The sequence below is a fragment of the Rhincodon typus genome, chromosome 17 (assembly GCF_021869965.1).
Source record: "Rhincodon typus isolate 14 chromosome 17, sRhiTyp1.1, whole genome shotgun sequence".
NCBI lineage: Eukaryota > Metazoa > Chordata > Chondrichthyes > Orectolobiformes > Rhincodontidae > Rhincodon > Rhincodon typus.
The window spans coordinates 1,328,948-1,345,720 of record NC_063348.1 but is presented as its reverse complement, the minus strand read 5'-3'; the positions used below and the strand labels follow the sequence as shown (position 1 = coordinate 1,345,720).

The window sequence follows — 16,773 nt, the reverse complement described above, 5'->3', positions numbered from 1 at the left end:
ATTGTGAACAGTGAGGCCTTTTTAAAAGTCTGTATTTGGAATTAGAGATAGTGTCAAAAAAAAACAGACGGAAGAAAAGTAACAAAGAATTTATTTAAACAAATAAGAATCCTCTGAGTATACATTCCTGACAGCAAAGTGCAATGAATAGCCTCTGACTGCAATAGCAGCAGAGGGATTGGTTTCAAGGTTCACTGTTACACCTTGTTGGTAACAAGCTGGAAGGTGGCCAAGTGATTTGAGCTGCTGATTCCACGTTTTCTGTGGTCAAGTTCCATGTTTGTGTTGGATTGTCTGTGCTAAAAGAACAGAGTGCAACACTGTGCTTTAACTCTGTCCTCTCAATGCTTTCTACAGCACTGCCCAACAGGACATTGAGTAATTGGTACCACCAAGTGAACTGAAGGATCAGTGATGGAGCTAGGATCCTGAGAAGATCAGATTCAATCAGTTCAAGTATGAGAGCTGACAGGAATCATGTCCCGTGAGAGGGGGTGGGTTCTGACTGGGAACTGTGCCCCGGTGTTGAGTTCCCTTTTAGGAGATTCCTACACACTTGATACAAATGCAATACGCCAACTTCTGTGAATAGCCACAGTTTATTTAAGCAAGTACAAGCTTTGGAGGATCACTTAACAATCTTCGCAGGGCTTGCGGAGCCATGTCAAGCGATGCTCTCTGTAAGGGAACCGTCCTCCCTTTATATAGGTTTTTACAGCACAGTCAGACATGCATACAAGATACAATTTTTTTCTCCCCCATAATCACGTAACTTAGCCCAAAAACAATGTGTAAGATGAGGTAGTTCCTTATCCTTTTAGCATTTACAGAGAGCATGGTATAATTAGATTACCACCTTTTGTCTGCGAGATCTTTTTAGCCTTAGTTCAACATTTACAGAGAGCAGAGTATAATTCGATTACCCCATTTTGTCTGCGAGACAGGGGCGCCCATGAAGCACCTAATTTCTTATATGTCAGCAGAACAGATATTAACCCTTTAACATTTCACCGGGACAGGATTGCATGGGGTCTGGTTGGGAATGATGTCCTGAGATGGGATGGGGGGAGGGTCTGGCAGGGGATTCTGCACTAGGACAGTGGCAGGGGTGTGGGGTGTCCGTTCTGAGGAAGGGTCACTGGACCCGAAACATTAATTTTGATTTTATTTCTCCAAAGATGCTACCAGACCTGCTGAGCTTTTCCAGCAACTTCTGTTTGTGTATGTGTGTGTCTGTGTGTGTTTTGGGGTGGGGGGGTGGTGAGGAGGGGTGTCTGGTAGGAGATATTGCCCCTGGATGGTGGGGGGCTGCAGTCTGGTTGCAGACAGAGTGTGTCGTTCATGAAGAAGTTGCAGTCTGCCTGTCGCACTGGCACTGGGTTGTGGAAATGAGTTGACACTGTGTAACCTGCAGCTGGGATAGGAACTGTCCAATTGAAGAGATTTACACAAGGTACAATTAAACTTCCTGAAAAGTCTCCAATCACCTTCACTGAACAGCTGTTAGCCCCACCCCTCCCCGAAATACAAACATCAATCCATTATAAAATAATACAACACTTTCTAACTGTTTCTTCAAACATTGCGCTTCATACAATTAAACCCATTAACCATGCTGAGCTTCAGTTGCAGGAAAGGGTGGAGACAGGGGACAGGGATGGGCTGTTTGGTCATGAGGAAGTGAAGATGAATGAATGGAGTATATGCAGTGTAGGTGAGGGAGGACATGAGGTGACGTGGAAGGGGCAGGGTGGTGAGAAGTGGGAGGTTAGGGGTCTCAGTGAGCGGGTGGGAGGTGGGGAGCGTTCTTGTTGCGGGAGTGTGGAGTTTGGGGGGTGGATTGGGGGTGTGAGATTATGGGGCTTGGTGAGGGGCTGGGAGATGAGGGATGTGGAGAAGAGGATGGACAATGGGTCTGGGTGGGTGAGGGATAGAATGACAGTTCTGGGCAGGTGAGGGAGTGGGTGATGACGGGGTAGGTGAGGGGGTGGGTGATGACAGGGTGAACGATGATGAAGTTGCCTTGATGCTGTCAGGCTGACCTGGCCGTGGAACGCACTGCTGCCATGAGTTTAAATGACAGACCGGACATTCTGTGGTTTCAACGAATGCAGCGATTGTTCGGTCTCGTCCCACAGGCAGACGGTGGACAGTTGGTGTTTGAGGGTCTCCACCAGTGAGTTGCGTTTGATGCTCCTCTGCAGCTCCCTCCCAGAGTCCTGATGCACTTCCCGGGATTTCCTGTGGGGTTGACGCCCTAGTCTCCGTGCAGTCCCTGCCAGGGTGGGATTGAGCAGTAGCCTCTTGCTCGGCACTAGATTGCTGGTCTGGTGGATTCCTGCTGTCCTCCCACTCACTCCTTTCAGCACGGACAGTCTGCCTGGTCTCACAGGCAGTTTTAACACTCTCTCACACCTTGCTGTAGTTGGGCTGCCTCTCAGTAATGCGAGCTGTGTCTCAAGGGAGTGTGAGAGATTGGAGAGCCCCTGCTCAGTATTTCTCCCATCTCTGTCAAGAAACCAGATTTCTGTGACTATTCAGCACCAGACTTCCACAAGTGAAAGATGAAAGTGTTTGTGGAGCTGGGCTTCACTTTGCAAGGTGGTGCTTACAAGACAAGCAGAGATATCCAGGGAGCCTAGTATAGCAATCACTAAAAACTGGTGGAAACGCAGAGAAACTGATGCAAAATGGTTCCTGGAATGCTTGCCTTTATCTTGACAGCTCAAGCTATTCTCTTGACATTAGAACTTTCCCAGGAAGGTAGCAGGAAATTCCTTTTCCCTCGCTAGAAATGTCTTCCATGGAGAGCTGTTAACCTGTCACTCGGTTGGAAATTTCCAAACTGAGATTGACAAGGGTTTTCCCCTCAGGGAAGGGCTCAGGATGCAAGGAAAGTGGAATGAGTTAAGGTATGGCTCAGCAAGGATATAACTGAATGGCGGAACAGACTGGAGGGGCTGAATGGCCTCCTCCTACCAGACATCTGGTTTAAGGTGTGAAGGCCTTTGCCAATTGAGGGGCTCAAAGGTGTCTCTGTCAGGAACTGTACCCACCTCCAGATTGCTGATGTGCATGGTTTCATTCTTGACCCTCTTCTGTGACTCACAAGCACCAAGTGGATGAAAGTACTTACCCTTTCTGCTCCAGCCCAGTGTCCATGCTGACCAGTGAGGCTGTTGACATGGTGAAGGTGCCCACAGGCATTTGGCATTGCCCTCTGCCGTCCTGGATCCTTGGTTGGCTGCCAACACACTGTCCACCTTCGAGTGACTCATTGGCGTCAGAAGATGTGGCCAGATTTGTTCTGTTTGCAGAGGACAACCAAGTTTATTCAAAGATAAAAGTGGACCCGGGAGGAGAAAGTCTTGGGACAGACATCCTGGCATGGGCCTAGTGAAGCAGACCTGACCAAACTCATCCTCTGGCTATGAATGATGCCCAGCTGTGTATAAGCGTTGTCTCTTGGACTGTTTCAGAAGCTAACACTTCCTCTGTTCTAAACAGGCTCCTCCTCAAATGCATCACTGCACAGATCTGCATGAGGGAAGAAACACACCTGGCTCAATGACTATAACCACCATTCCCAGTTTCAGGAATAGCTAGGTGGGTTGAGAACCACCTCACAGAGATGTCCTCAAGCCTGGCAGAGGAAGGGTGCTGAAATGAACCTGCATGGGTGGAAGATTGCTCAAACTTAAATGACTACCTATGTTTGTAAAACACTTTGCAGTGCTTCTGAAGTGAACAGTCATAACAACGGAAGGGGCTTCAGGAAAGAATCCCCCCAAACCTGCACTATAGCCTGGAATGTGCAGGGGGAAATGCCATGTAATGGGGAGCACTGTTTTTATTTGTTGTGTTCACTTACCTCGAGGCTCCCTCTGTTATCACACTCATCGTCTGTGGCTCAGTGCTGTCTGCTGGCCAGGACTGCTCCTCAGATCGGCGGTAATCTGTAACTAGAACAAACATTTTGCAAGTGAGATTCAAAAGATAAAACATAAAATCAGATTACTGATCCATAGCTGAGAAAAAATAAACCCTTTTTAAAAACATACAATTATTCTTATGTACACACCTCACCATTCTAAACATGCAAACAAGGAACAAGAGTTCTCTGGCCCAAAGTCTGCTCTACCATTCAATAAGATCATGGCTGATCTGATTTTAACTTCAATTCTGCATTCCTGCATACCTCCAATAATCATACACGCTCCTGGCAATCAATAATCTAACAACTTCTGCCTAGAAAATATTTAAAGATTCTGCAACCACTGCATTTTGAGGAAGGGAATTCCAAAGACTCACAACGCTCTGAGAGAAATAAAAGTTTCCTGATCTCCGTTTTAAATGGACACCTCCTTATTTTCAAACAATGGCCTCTAGTTCTAGATTGTCCCACAAGAGGAAACATCTTTTTCACATCCACCTGGTCAAGTCCCATCAGGATCTTGTATGTTTCAATTAAGTCACTTCTGATGCACAGTGGTTAGCATAGCTGCCTCACAGCACCAGGGACCCAGGTTTGATTCCAGCCTCAGGTGGCTGTTTGCATGGAGTTTGCATGTTCTCCCCATGTCTGCAATGGGTTTCCTCCGGGTGCTACAGTTTGCTCCCACTGTCCAAAGATGTGCAGGTTAGGTGGATTGGCCATGGGAAATGCGAGGTTACAAGGATAGGGTGGGAGGGGCAGGTCTGGGCAGGATGGTCTTCCAAGGGGGCTGTGGGCTTGATGGGCCAAATGGCCTGCTTCCACACTGTGGGGATTCTATGATTCTTCTAAACTCTCGAGGACACAAGCAAGTATATTCAACCTTCCCTCAAAAGACAATCAACACATTCCAAATATTAGTCCAGTAAGCCTTCTCTGAATTGTTTCCATTGCATTAACATCCTTCTGTATTTATGGTTCCCAGTCTTGTACACAATACATAGAACTGTACAGCTCAGGAACGGGCCCTTTGGCCCACAATGCTGTGCGAAACATGATGCCAAATTAAACTAATCTCTTCTGCCTGTCATTGGTCCATATCTCTCCATTCCTTGAATATTCATGCACTGATCTAAAAGTCCCCAAATGCCCTTATCGTATCTGCTTTCACCACCATCCCTGGCAGTGCGTTCCAGACTCCCACCACTTTCTGTGTAAAAAAAAACTTGCTCCTCATGTTTCCTTTGAACTTTCCCCCTCTCATCTCAAATGCATGCCCCCTAGTATTAGACATTTCAACTCTGGGAAAAAGATTCTGACCATCAACACTATCTACACTTCTCATAATTTTATAGACTTCAATCAAGTCTCCCCTCAGCCTCTGCTGCTCCAGAGAAAACAACCCGAGGTTTTCTAGCCTCTCCCTTTAGCTCATGCCCTCTAATCCAGGCAGCATCCTGGTAAACCTCTTCTGCATGCTCTTCAAAGCCTCCACATCCTTCCTGTAATGTGGTGACCAGAACTGAATGCAATGCTCTAAGTGTGGCCTAACCAAACTCTTATAAATGCAGCATGACATCCTGACTCTTGTACTCAATTCCCTGACCAATAAAGGCAAGCATGTTATACACCTTCTTTACCGCCTTATCTACTTGTGTGGCCACTTTCAGGGAGGTATGGACTTGAACCCCAAGATCCTTCTATACATCAATGCTGTTCAGGGTCCTGCCATTAACTGTATGCTATTTCTTAACATTTGATCTCCCAAAATGCAGCACCTCACACTTACCTGGATTAAACTCTACCTGCCATTTCTCTGCCCATATTTGCAACTGATCTATATCCCGCTGTATCGTTTGGCAACCATCTACACTAGCCACCACTCCACCGATCTTTATATTGTGTGTAATATTACTAATCCACCCATCTGGGGAGGCAATGGCCTAGTGGTATTATTGCTGGACTACTAATCCAGAGATCCAGATGATGCACTAGGGAAATGGATTCAAATCCCTCCAGGGCAGATGGTGGAATTTGAATTCATTAAGTATCTGGAATTAAAGATTTCAATGATGTCTAATTATTAATTTTCAGAAAAACATATCTGATTCACTAATGCTCTTTAGGGAAGTAAACTGCCACCCTTACCTGGTCTGGCCTACATGTGACTCCAGACCCACAGCAATGTGGTTGACTCTAATTCCCCTCGGGATAATTAGGGATGGGAAATAAATGCTGGCCAAGTCAGCAACACTCTCATCCCATGAATGAATAAAGAAAATCTACATTTTCATCCAAGTCATTTACATACATCATAAACAGTAGAGTACGGATCCCTGTGGAACACCACTAGTCATGGACCTTCAGCCTGAAAAATACCCTTCCACCACTACCCTCTGTCTTCTATGGACAAGCCAATGCTGAATCCATGCAGCCAAGTCAGAGTGGATCCCATGCATCTTAATCTTCTGGATGAGCCTACCGTGAGGGACCTTGTCAAAAGCCTTACTAAAATCAATGTAAATGACATGATCTGCCCTACCCTCATCCATCACCTTTGCCATCACCTCGAAAATTTCAGTCAAGTTAGTAAGACATGATCTGCCCCACACAAAGCCATGCTGACTGGCGCTAATTAGGCCATGCTTCTCCAAATGTGCATAAATCCTATCCCTAAGAATTCTCTCCAATAGCTTCCCAACCACTGATGTGAGACTCACTGGTCTATAGTTTCCTGGATTATCCCTATTTCTCTTCTTGAATTTAGGAAAAAAATTAGCTACTCACCAGTCCTCCAGGATCTCTCTGTTGGCTAGCGAGGATACAAAGATCTTGGTCAAAGCCCCAGCAATCTCCTCTCTTGCCTCTCTCAATAACCTGGGGTAGATACCATCAGGCCCGGGGATTTATCCACCTTAATGCTCTTCAAGAAATCCACCACCACATCTTTCTTGATTTCAAAATGCCCTAGCATATAAGTATGCTCCACACAAATCTCCATAACCTCCATATCCTTTTCCTGGGTGAATACCAAAGCAAAGTACTCATTTAGGATCTCACCACATTCTCTGCCTCCAAGCACAATTTCCCTCTGTTATCCTCAAGTGGTCCTGCCTTTTCCCTAGTTATTCTCTTGTTTTTAATGTATCTATAGAATGCCTTGAGATTCACTTTAACCCTATTTGCCAAGGTCATTTCATTGGCCCCTTCTTGCTTTCCTAATTCCCTGCTTCAGTACTTTCCTGCTTTACTTATATTCCTCATGTGCCCTATTCAAATTTAGCTTCCTAAACTTAAATATGCTTCTTTTTCCCTTTTGACTAAATTCACAACCTCCAACATTATCCAAGGGTCCCTTATCTTGCCATCCTTGTCCTTCCTCCTTACTGGAACATGCTGGTCGTAAACTCTCTCCAGCAGGTCTTTAAACAGTTCCCACATGTCAAATGTGAACTTACCTGATAACAACTCCACCCAATTAACACTCCCTAGCTAATGTAACTTTCCCTTCCCCCAGGTCCTGACTTATCCTTGTTCATAGCTATCTTAAAACTTAAGGAGTTGTGATCACTGTTTCCAAAATGCTTTCCCACTGAAAGGTCAGTCACCTGGCCAGGCTCATTAGCCAATACAAGGTCCAGCATGGCCCCTCCTCTTGTTGGACTATCCAAATACTGTTTCAAGAAATCCTCTTGGATGTACTTAACAAATTCTGCCCCATCTAAGTCTCTTGCTCTAAGGGAGTCCCAGTTAATATTGGGGAAGGTAAAGTCACCCAGTATAACAACTCTTTTTATTGCACCTTTCCATTATACTCCAGATGCATTCTCACGAATGCTCTGTATAACTGAAGCATAACTTCCCCACTCTTGTATTCAATTCCCCTTGCAATAAACCATAATATCCTATTCACCTTCCAAATTATTTGCTGTACCTGAATACTAATCTTCACGCACTAGGACACCCAGATCTCTCTGCATCTCCGAGCTCTCTAACCTTTGACCATTTAGACAAATGCTTCTGCTTTGTTATTTCTGTCAAAGTGGACAATTTCACATTTTCCCATAAAAACAGAAACTGCAAGTGAAACTCAGTGGGTCTGGCAGCACCAGAGGGGAGAATACAGAGTCAATGTTTCAAGTCCAGTGACTCTTCTCTCAAACTAATAGCAGCTAGGAAAATGGGGCATTTGGGTGAGTGGGTGGAGAGGTGAGCAGGTGGATAGGTGGAGACGGAGTTCAGAGAGAGGAGAGAGAGAGAGAGATGAAAGGAGTTGGTAAACAAGGAGATTATGCAGAACAGGCCAGGACAGAGGAGAAGCTGAATAAGAGATAATAAGAGTTGAGAAAAGGAGAGCTCTATGGAAAGTAATCCATATAATGTGATTATTTGTCTAGGAGTAAGTGAGAATGGCTGACTGTGCTAAAAGGAATCCATGTCATAATAGGATTGGGTGTGGGGTGGGTAAAAATAACAGAAGGATGGAATCAAACTCTAAAATTATGGAACTGGATATTGATTCTTGAAGGCTGCAGGGTCCCCAAGCAGAAAATGAGGAGCTGTTCTTCCAGGTTGAGCTGAGCCTTGCTGGAGCACTGCAGCAAGCCTGAGACAGAAATGTTGGCCAGGGAATACAGTGATGGAGTATAACATCTTTAAAAGTAACTTCTAACATTTTCACTATGACAGCTGTTAAGCTAATTGCCCTGTAGTTTCCTTTGTGAAAAAATCAGTTATATTCTCTATTTTCCAATCTAAAGGAACCTTCTCCATATCTAATTAGCTTTGGAAATCTAAAACCAAGGTATCAACTATCTCAGTAACTAGTGATTTTAAGACCATGGGATAAAATCCATCAGGACCCAGAGGAAGTGTCCGGTGAGCAGAATGGGAACTCCTGGCAGCAGTAGGACCGGAGCCTGGACTCTTGGCCATGTAGGTAAGGCAAGGTGACAGCAGAGCTGGGGTCTCTTGAGGCATCAGCATCCCAGAGCAGGGCTCCTTGAGGACCAGACCACCTTACAGAGACATTTCAGAAGTTCTGAAGCTGTGCTTGAAATTCCAATTTGGACAGAGGATGAATTCTTATTTGAGTAATTTCTTTTTATCCCTATTGTACCTCGATTGTGGCAATAAAACACGTTTCGCTATATCTTCAAGATATATGTGACAATAAATAAATCATACATCATTCATTCATAGTTGATCACTGTAATTTTCTTGAGTTCCTCCCTCCTGATTTACATCTGGGATGCTAATTGTATCCTCTCTAATGAAGACCAGTACAAAATATCTATTCAATTTTTCTGCCAATTCTTTATTCTCCAGATTCCCCAGACTTGTTTTCTATAGGGCCAACACTTACTTTGTTAGCGCTTCTGTTTTAAATATCTGAAGAAACCTTTTGGTCTGTTTTTATATTTTTGGCTAACTTTCTCTCATACTCTTTTTATTCTTCTCCTTTTAATAATTCTTTCCTTTTTAAAAATATTTTGTCCAATCTTCAGAACTACCACCTATCTTTGCACAATTTTATGTCTTTTCTTTGAGTTTGATACAATCTTTGATTTTTTTGGTTAACTATGGATGGTAGTTCGGTCCCTGGGAATTTTTCTTTCTTGCTGGAATGTATCTTTATTTTGCACTCTCTGGTATATCTCGTTAAATGTATGCCCTGCATCTGTACTGATCTATCCCTTAACCTTAATTGCCGGTTTACTTTTGTGAGCTCTGATTTCATGCAGTCACAATTGTCCTTATTTAAATTTATAATATTAGTCTTGGAGCCACACTTCTCTCCTTTAAACTGTATGCAAAATTCAATTATGGTAGCTGCTATCCAGGGCACTTCCACAATGACATCAGTAATTAATCGTATCTTGTTGGTCAAGACCAGGTCTAGTATAATCTGGCTGATGTTCTGCACTTTCAATTCTCGTACCGACTGAGTCCCATTGCTCCTGAAGCTGGGCCCTCTCTGCTTCGGTCAGTCAGTCACAATACCTGATTCTGCAGGCCACTCTGACTTGGATTTGATGTCAGGCATCTGTAACATTGTAGAGCTACCAGCTGGTGCACTTGGAAGTACCCGTAGTTTCAGATTGTGTGTATCCCCCAGATGAGGGGCTGCAGATCGACAAGTCGGCCGGCTGATAGTTCTCAGAGATCTTGATTTCAAGGTCAACCAGGTACTTTGAGGTCTGCACAGGAACAGAGTCAGGGCTAAGGAGCATTACACACTCAAAGGAGCTTTATAGCCAGAGGGCCCCTAACACACATGCATCCCAACAGGGGGCCTGTGTCCCCACCCCTCAGCAAGCTTCCCCCACACCCATTCCTAATCCCCAACTACACTGAGCCCCTTCTCCCACAGCGAGCCCCTACACCCACCCCCGCACCCACCAACTCACCCCAGGACACAGTCTGGACGGTGTATTCCCCACCTCCACCTCAGGCCAGTGTCTTCTCTCGGGGAAAGTCCCCCCTCCCCTCACCCCTTCACTCATTGTAAGCTCAGTGTATATAGACTGTGCAAACATTTCTGTTACTCAAACTGCAGCGGAACTTGTATGTGTCTCTGACATGGCTGCAGTGTGTCCAACTCTCTATTGTAAAACCCTGTCTGTAAACAATATACAAAAGCTTCTGGAGGTTTCATACCTGATGGCCATGTCACTTGTTTTTCACCTTCTCAGTCACTGTGAACATCTTGGGACAGAAACAGTTCTCTATTCATCCAGAGACCGGTTTAAATTCAAACCTTTATTATCTCCTCCAACTAGACTGCCTCTGCTGGTACACTCCTGTACGGTAGCCTCAAGGGTTCAGAATGCACCATGCAATTTACAAAACACTACAGATTGCACAAGACGCCAGCATTGGAGCAGCACAGAGATACCAGAGAGTTTTAAGGCTAGCGGAGGTTACCGAGCTGTAAGGACACGGAGGTAATTGATAACGAGGATGAGAATGTACACACGCACAGACATTATCTATGTACAGATACCTACCGTTGGGAACTTGTTGCAGATGTGTGGGAAGAACAGGTCAAGGACAAACCACCTGGGGAACGAGAAAAGGTTAAGCATTGTTGGCATTTCTGTGCATCATGATGGAAGAGAATTATGAATATTTACTTGGTTCCCTTTTGGGGATTGGTGAACATTCATCTCGATTTGTTTCTCTCTGGATATATAGTTGTAGACAGCCCCAGCCTATGGAAGGAGAACGAATGGATGGGTGGTGTTGTGTACCACACTGAGTACAACTAATACTTGCTCAGCCACCAGCTGCTATTCTTGAACAACTTTCATTTACATCTCGTCAGCAAAGAGAGACTTTACACTACAGCCCTCCCCACTTAAAGAAAAATATACACATTAAAATGTAAAAAAGTATGTTATTTCCTAGTATGTGATAGGACTAAGCCAACATTAACCGTGCCTTAAGTTCAACAAGTTGGGATGTGAACTAGTTGTTACTATAATCACAACTAAAGCATATATGACTGATATTGTCAGTGTAATTTAAACGTAAATAAAAAAGGAAGTAATGTTTTTCTTCTTCTCTGCTACATACTCTCAATTAACTTATTTGGTTTCTATCTGAGTATTGCCTGCTATTCCCAAGATCTTGACTCTGTTCCCTCAATGTCTTTGAAAGAATAGAATCTGAGCATTGACTTTGACTACCAAATCTGCATAACAATTGGGATTGTGACATTGATTTTATTTTAATCAAAGACTCTGACTTGTTTCACTCTCCTGGTAGATTCTGTAATACCAGAAAGCTTTCAATTTCTTTCTGAGTTTCACTTTCTTTCTGAATTTCCCATTAGGTTATGGGAGGGATTTGGATGGTCAGGAGCTTCTCTGTTCCCCCTTTGTCAGATTTCCACTTTCAGCAAGTAATCGAGATTACATTGACACAGTCTCTCTCTGGTCTTCACTAAGTGTGTGACTGTAACTGGTCTTTTCACAACAACTTCAATCACCACCTTCAACTCATCCCCTCCTCTTTCTCATCATGACCTTCTGACCAGCACCAAACTCTCTCCATTTCATGCCACCCATTTCAGTTCTGAGGAAGAGCCACTGGAAACGAAACATTTACTCTGATTTCTCTTCAGAGATGCGGCCAGACCTGCTGAGCTTTCCCAGAAATTTCTGCTTTTGTTTCAAGACTCAACTTCCCTTGTGTCTTACTTTGCTACAGAGATCCAGCTTAAACAAACAAAACTTTGTCTGAGGAATATGTTTAAACACAAATTCATAAGGTGAGCACCTGAGAGTTTATTCTGTGGCAGAACACAGCATTGTCTAGCCTGTGTCAAAGAGAACTATGAAATTACTGATGAGCTTGTCACCTAGAATATAATTTAGCAAATATCAAAGTAACAGGATGCATCATCATATTGCTACCGAAACTAACGCACTTAACACTGGAATACTGTTCCCCATTCTGAGAAAGGGTCACTGGACCTGAAACATTAATTCTGATTTCTCTCCATAAACGCTGCCAGACCAGTTGAGCTTTCCCAGCAATTTCTCTTTTTATTTCTGATATCCAGCATCCACAGTTCTTTTGGTTTTTACCAGAATACTGATACTGGATTCATTCACTAGGTTCACTCTCATTTTGTAGAAGGGAATGAGAGTTCAAGGTTTCTACAATAACAGCCACTAATGCAGCTTTTCAATGAACAGGCTATATTGCGAATCTCTGACTTTTATTTTGACAGTGCGCACTCAAATATCATCTTCTGTCCAATTACCCTCATCTCCCATGGGCTGCTTCTCTTGTTCTCTGACAGAGCACAACTCTAGAGTGTTCTGCTTGTTAACATCCCTCTCCACATCCAAAAAACATGCATTCTGGGCTGTGATTCACTTCTAGCCAAATAAGTAACGTCTGTAACTTTTGTAATTCTACCAGTCAGTCCCTCTCTGTGAACTCTCCCATTGACTGACTATTCCACCTGAATACAATGTCCACACTTCCACAAAATCAACCTCTGGAGTTCCAAAAATTCATTTCACAATCTTCTTCAGCCTTAATTTCTCAAATGAAATGTGAAACACCCAGCTCATTAACATCTGTCAGTTGTGTTTTGCCCTGGGTGAGACCTTGGCTACTGGAGCCATGATTGGACCAACTCTGTGAACACCTTTCCAGCACAGAAGACAGTAGACAGCACGCGATGAGCAGGCTCCATGCCCAGTTAATCAAATGCCTTGACCATGTCCATCTCACCTGTTCAACATTACAATTTTCTTGGCATTACCTGTTACACAAAGCACCTCCTCACCTAGCTTCCAGTTGTAGGGGCTCAGGCTCTGGGCCAACGTATTTCTGCATTCCAGCTTGTCATTGAGAAGTGCTCGATGCTGTGTGATGGGGGTAGTGGGTTCCTGAGGTCGCTGTTGGTCCACAATGTTCATTGGGAGGACGTGGCGTGTGAATGAAGCTTGCTGCTGAGGGCTCCTGGTGGTCAATCGACAGTTACTGCAGTCAGTGTCCCACGTGAACTGGTCTGAGATAAAGAGAGACGGAGACACAGAGGGAGAGTTTACCCTGCAGCCTGGTGGAGAATTGACTGTGTATATACATTTGTCACATAAGATGTAAGAGCAGAAGTAAGCCATTCGACCCATCCAGTCTGCTCCACCATTCAATGAGATCACAGGCTGACCTGATAATCCTCAACTCCACTTTACTGCCTTTTTGCCATACCCTTGATTCCCTTACTGTTTAAAAATCTGTCTATCCCCGCCTTGAATATACTTAATACCCACCCTCAGCATCCCTCTGTGTTAAATAATTCCACAGATTCACAACCTTCAGAGAATGAACTTTCTCCTCTTCTCTGTCCTAAATATATAACCCATTATTCTGAGATTATTCCGTGTAGTCCTTGAATCTCCCACAACGGAAAGCAACCACATCTACCCTGTCAAATCCCCTAAAAATCTTGTATATTTCAATGAGGTTGCTTCTTATTCTTCTAAATTCCAATGAGTACAGGCCCGATCTACTCAACCTCTCCTCATAAGACACTCTCTCCAAATACCCCAGATAATCTTCTCTAGACTGCCTCCAATGCCAGTATATCTTTCCTTAGATTAGGGACCCAAAATTGTTCATAGTATTCTAGCTGTGGTCTGACTAGTGCCTTGAATAGTTTTGGCAAAACCTCCCCACATGTATATGCCACTCCCTTTGAAATAAAGGCCAACATTCCATTTGCTTTCCCCATTACCCACTGAATTTAGATACTAGATTTTTGTTATTTGTGCATGAGGACTCCCAAATTTCTCTGTTCTGTCACTTTCTGCAGTAATTCTTCATTTAAATAACATTCAGCTCATCTACTCTTCCTGCCGAACTGTATAACCTCACATTTCCCTACATGATATTTTTTAAGTTTTTCTTTCTTGACTAAACCTGTCTATATCCCTCGGCAGATTCTGTGTCCCCACTACTTGCCCAGCTATTTTTGTGCCATCTGCAAACTTGGCTATACTACATTCACATTCTTCATCCAAGTCACTCATATATCTTTATATATAGTAAATCATTCTGGCCCCAGCACTGAGGTGGGGGAGGCATGTGGCACCCCACTAGTTACAGAATACCATCCTGAAAATGCCCCCTTTATCCCAACTCTTTGGCTTCTATTGGTTAGCCCATCCTCTATCTATGTAAATATGGGTCAAACAGCTGAGTTGATTGAACTGCTGGTTTGTAGATTAATGCTAACAGCATAGACTCCAGACTCAATTCCCACACTGGCTAAGGTCACCCTGAAGGGCTCTCCTCTTCAACCTCTCCCCTTGCCTGAGGCCTGGTGACCCTCAAACTAAACCATCAACAGTCATCTCTGAGAGAGTAGTCCTCTGGGACTATAATGATGTTACCCCTAACACCATGAACTCTAACATTATTAAACAGTCTGACATGTGGTATCTTATCAAACACCTTCTGAAAGTCCCACCTGCCTAGGAAGTCATAAAATCTTAGAGATCGACAACGCAGGAAAAGGCCCTTTGACACATCACATCCATGCTAGTCAAAAACAACCACCTAACTGTTCAAATCCTATTTTCCAGCACATGACCTATAACTTTATATGTCTTGGCTTCACAAGTGCACTTTTAAATATTTCTTAAATGGTATGAGGACTTGTGTCTACCACCCTGACAGGCAGTCAGTTCCTAATTTCCACCACTCTCTGAGTGAAAAAGTCTTTCCTCACATCTCCTTTAAAACCTCAGAGATAGTAGGAACTGCCAATGCTGGAGAATCTGAGATAACAAGGTGTAGAGCTGGATGAACGCAGCAGGCAAGGTGTAGAGCTGGATGAACACAGCAGGCCAGGCAGCATCAGAGGAGCAGGAAGGCTGACGTTTCGGGTCTGGACCCTTCTTCAGATCCGAAACGTCAGCCTCCCTGCTCCTCTGATACTGCCTGGCCTGCTGTGTTCATCCAGCTCTACACCTTGTTATCTCCTTTAAAACATCTACCCCTTACCTTAAATCTATGCATTTAGGCCACTGATCCCTTCATCACTGAGAAAAGTTACTTCCTGTCTACCCTATCTCTGCCCCTCATAATTTTATACATCTCAATCATGTCCCCTCTCAGTCTCCTCTGCTCTTAGGAAAACAACCTCAGTTTGTCCAATCTCTCTTTATACCTGAAGCTCTCCAAACCAGGCAACATCCCAGGAAATCTCCATTACACCCTCCTGTCATAGCATATCAGGCAAGTTGGTGAAAAATAACATTTTCCACCAAGACGCTGTGCCTGGAACCTGCTGATTTCTGCAAATAGGAGGGGATTTGATTGAAAGATGCTCAATATGAAAGCTTGACTCTTGGGGCAGCACAGTGGCTCAGTGGTTAGCACTGCTGCTTCACAGCACCAGGGGCCTGGGTTCAATTTCACCCTCGAGCAACTGTCTGTGTGGAGTTTGCACATTCTCCCCGTGTCTGCGTGGGTTTCCTCTGGGTGCTACAGCTTCCTCCCACAGTCCAAAGATATGCAGGTTAGGTGGATTGGCCATGGAAATGCAGGGTTACAGGGATAGGGTATGTGGGTGCATCTGAGTGGGATGCTTCTCAGAGGATCGGTGTGGACTCAACAGGGCTGAATGGCCTGCTTCCACACTGTAGGGATTCTATGATTCTAAGTGTCTCAGGAGTGAGATACACATCACAATATGGCATCTAGCTCATTCCACACTGTTTATAGAGAAGCAGTCTCGAAATATTGCTGCCTTCCTTCTGCGCAGCAAGGGAAGGAGGTAACTGTGACTCAAGAAGAGCTCCCTTTGCAACAAGTCTGAGGCACCAATCACTCAAAGTAATGTGAAATAATGCTGATTCTGCAGACATGAAACCATAAGGCTGGAAGCAGTGTGGTCAGGCAGCATCTGTGTACAAACAGGTTACTAAGTGAATGTTTCACCTCTAGGATCCTTCCTCTGCAGTTGCAGCCTGCAGAGACCTGAAATGACACTGGAATGATCCCTAATTCTTCTCCACAAATCTCACTTGATGGAGATTCATTGGATTTTCACTGCTGGAATTGAAGTGTTCAACTTGGCATTCAATCAGTGATCCAGGGAACTCCCTGATAAGTGAGATTTTGCTTCTAAGATGTTGAACTTTTAGAACTATTATGGTGCATCTTTTTTGTTTATTTGACCACATGTTAGGTCATTGTGTACACTAAAGAAGACAAGGAAGGATAAAAGGTGAAAAGAATTGTTTTAAAAACCAAGGGTTGTTTTTGGATGGCTGAATTTTTTTAAAGCAAGTTACCCAATATTCAACTAA

At 44.0% G+C, this 16,773-nt stretch overlaps 1 protein-coding gene across 1 annotated transcript in view; it reads right to left on the bottom strand.

Moving 5' to 3' along the window:
• Positions 1-2,071: 2,071 nt before the first annotated feature.
• agbl2 (AGBL carboxypeptidase 2) overlaps positions 2,072-16,773 on the bottom strand; it is a 54,648-nt gene continuing 39,946 nt past the window's right edge. The window contains exons 16-21 of the mRNA XM_048607275.1: positions 13,242-13,466; positions 10,945-10,996; positions 9,938-10,134; positions 3,872-3,962; positions 3,137-3,307; positions 2,072-2,508 (exon numbers count right to left, since the gene is read on the bottom strand). Of these exons, the coding sequence (XP_048463232.1) occupies positions 2,073-2,508; positions 3,137-3,307; positions 3,872-3,962; positions 9,938-10,134; positions 10,945-10,996; positions 13,242-13,466 (1,172 nt within the window). The 3' untranslated portion in view covers position 2,072. The remainder of the gene's footprint in view (positions 2,509-3,136; positions 3,308-3,871; positions 3,963-9,937; positions 10,135-10,944; positions 10,997-13,241; positions 13,467-16,773) is intronic.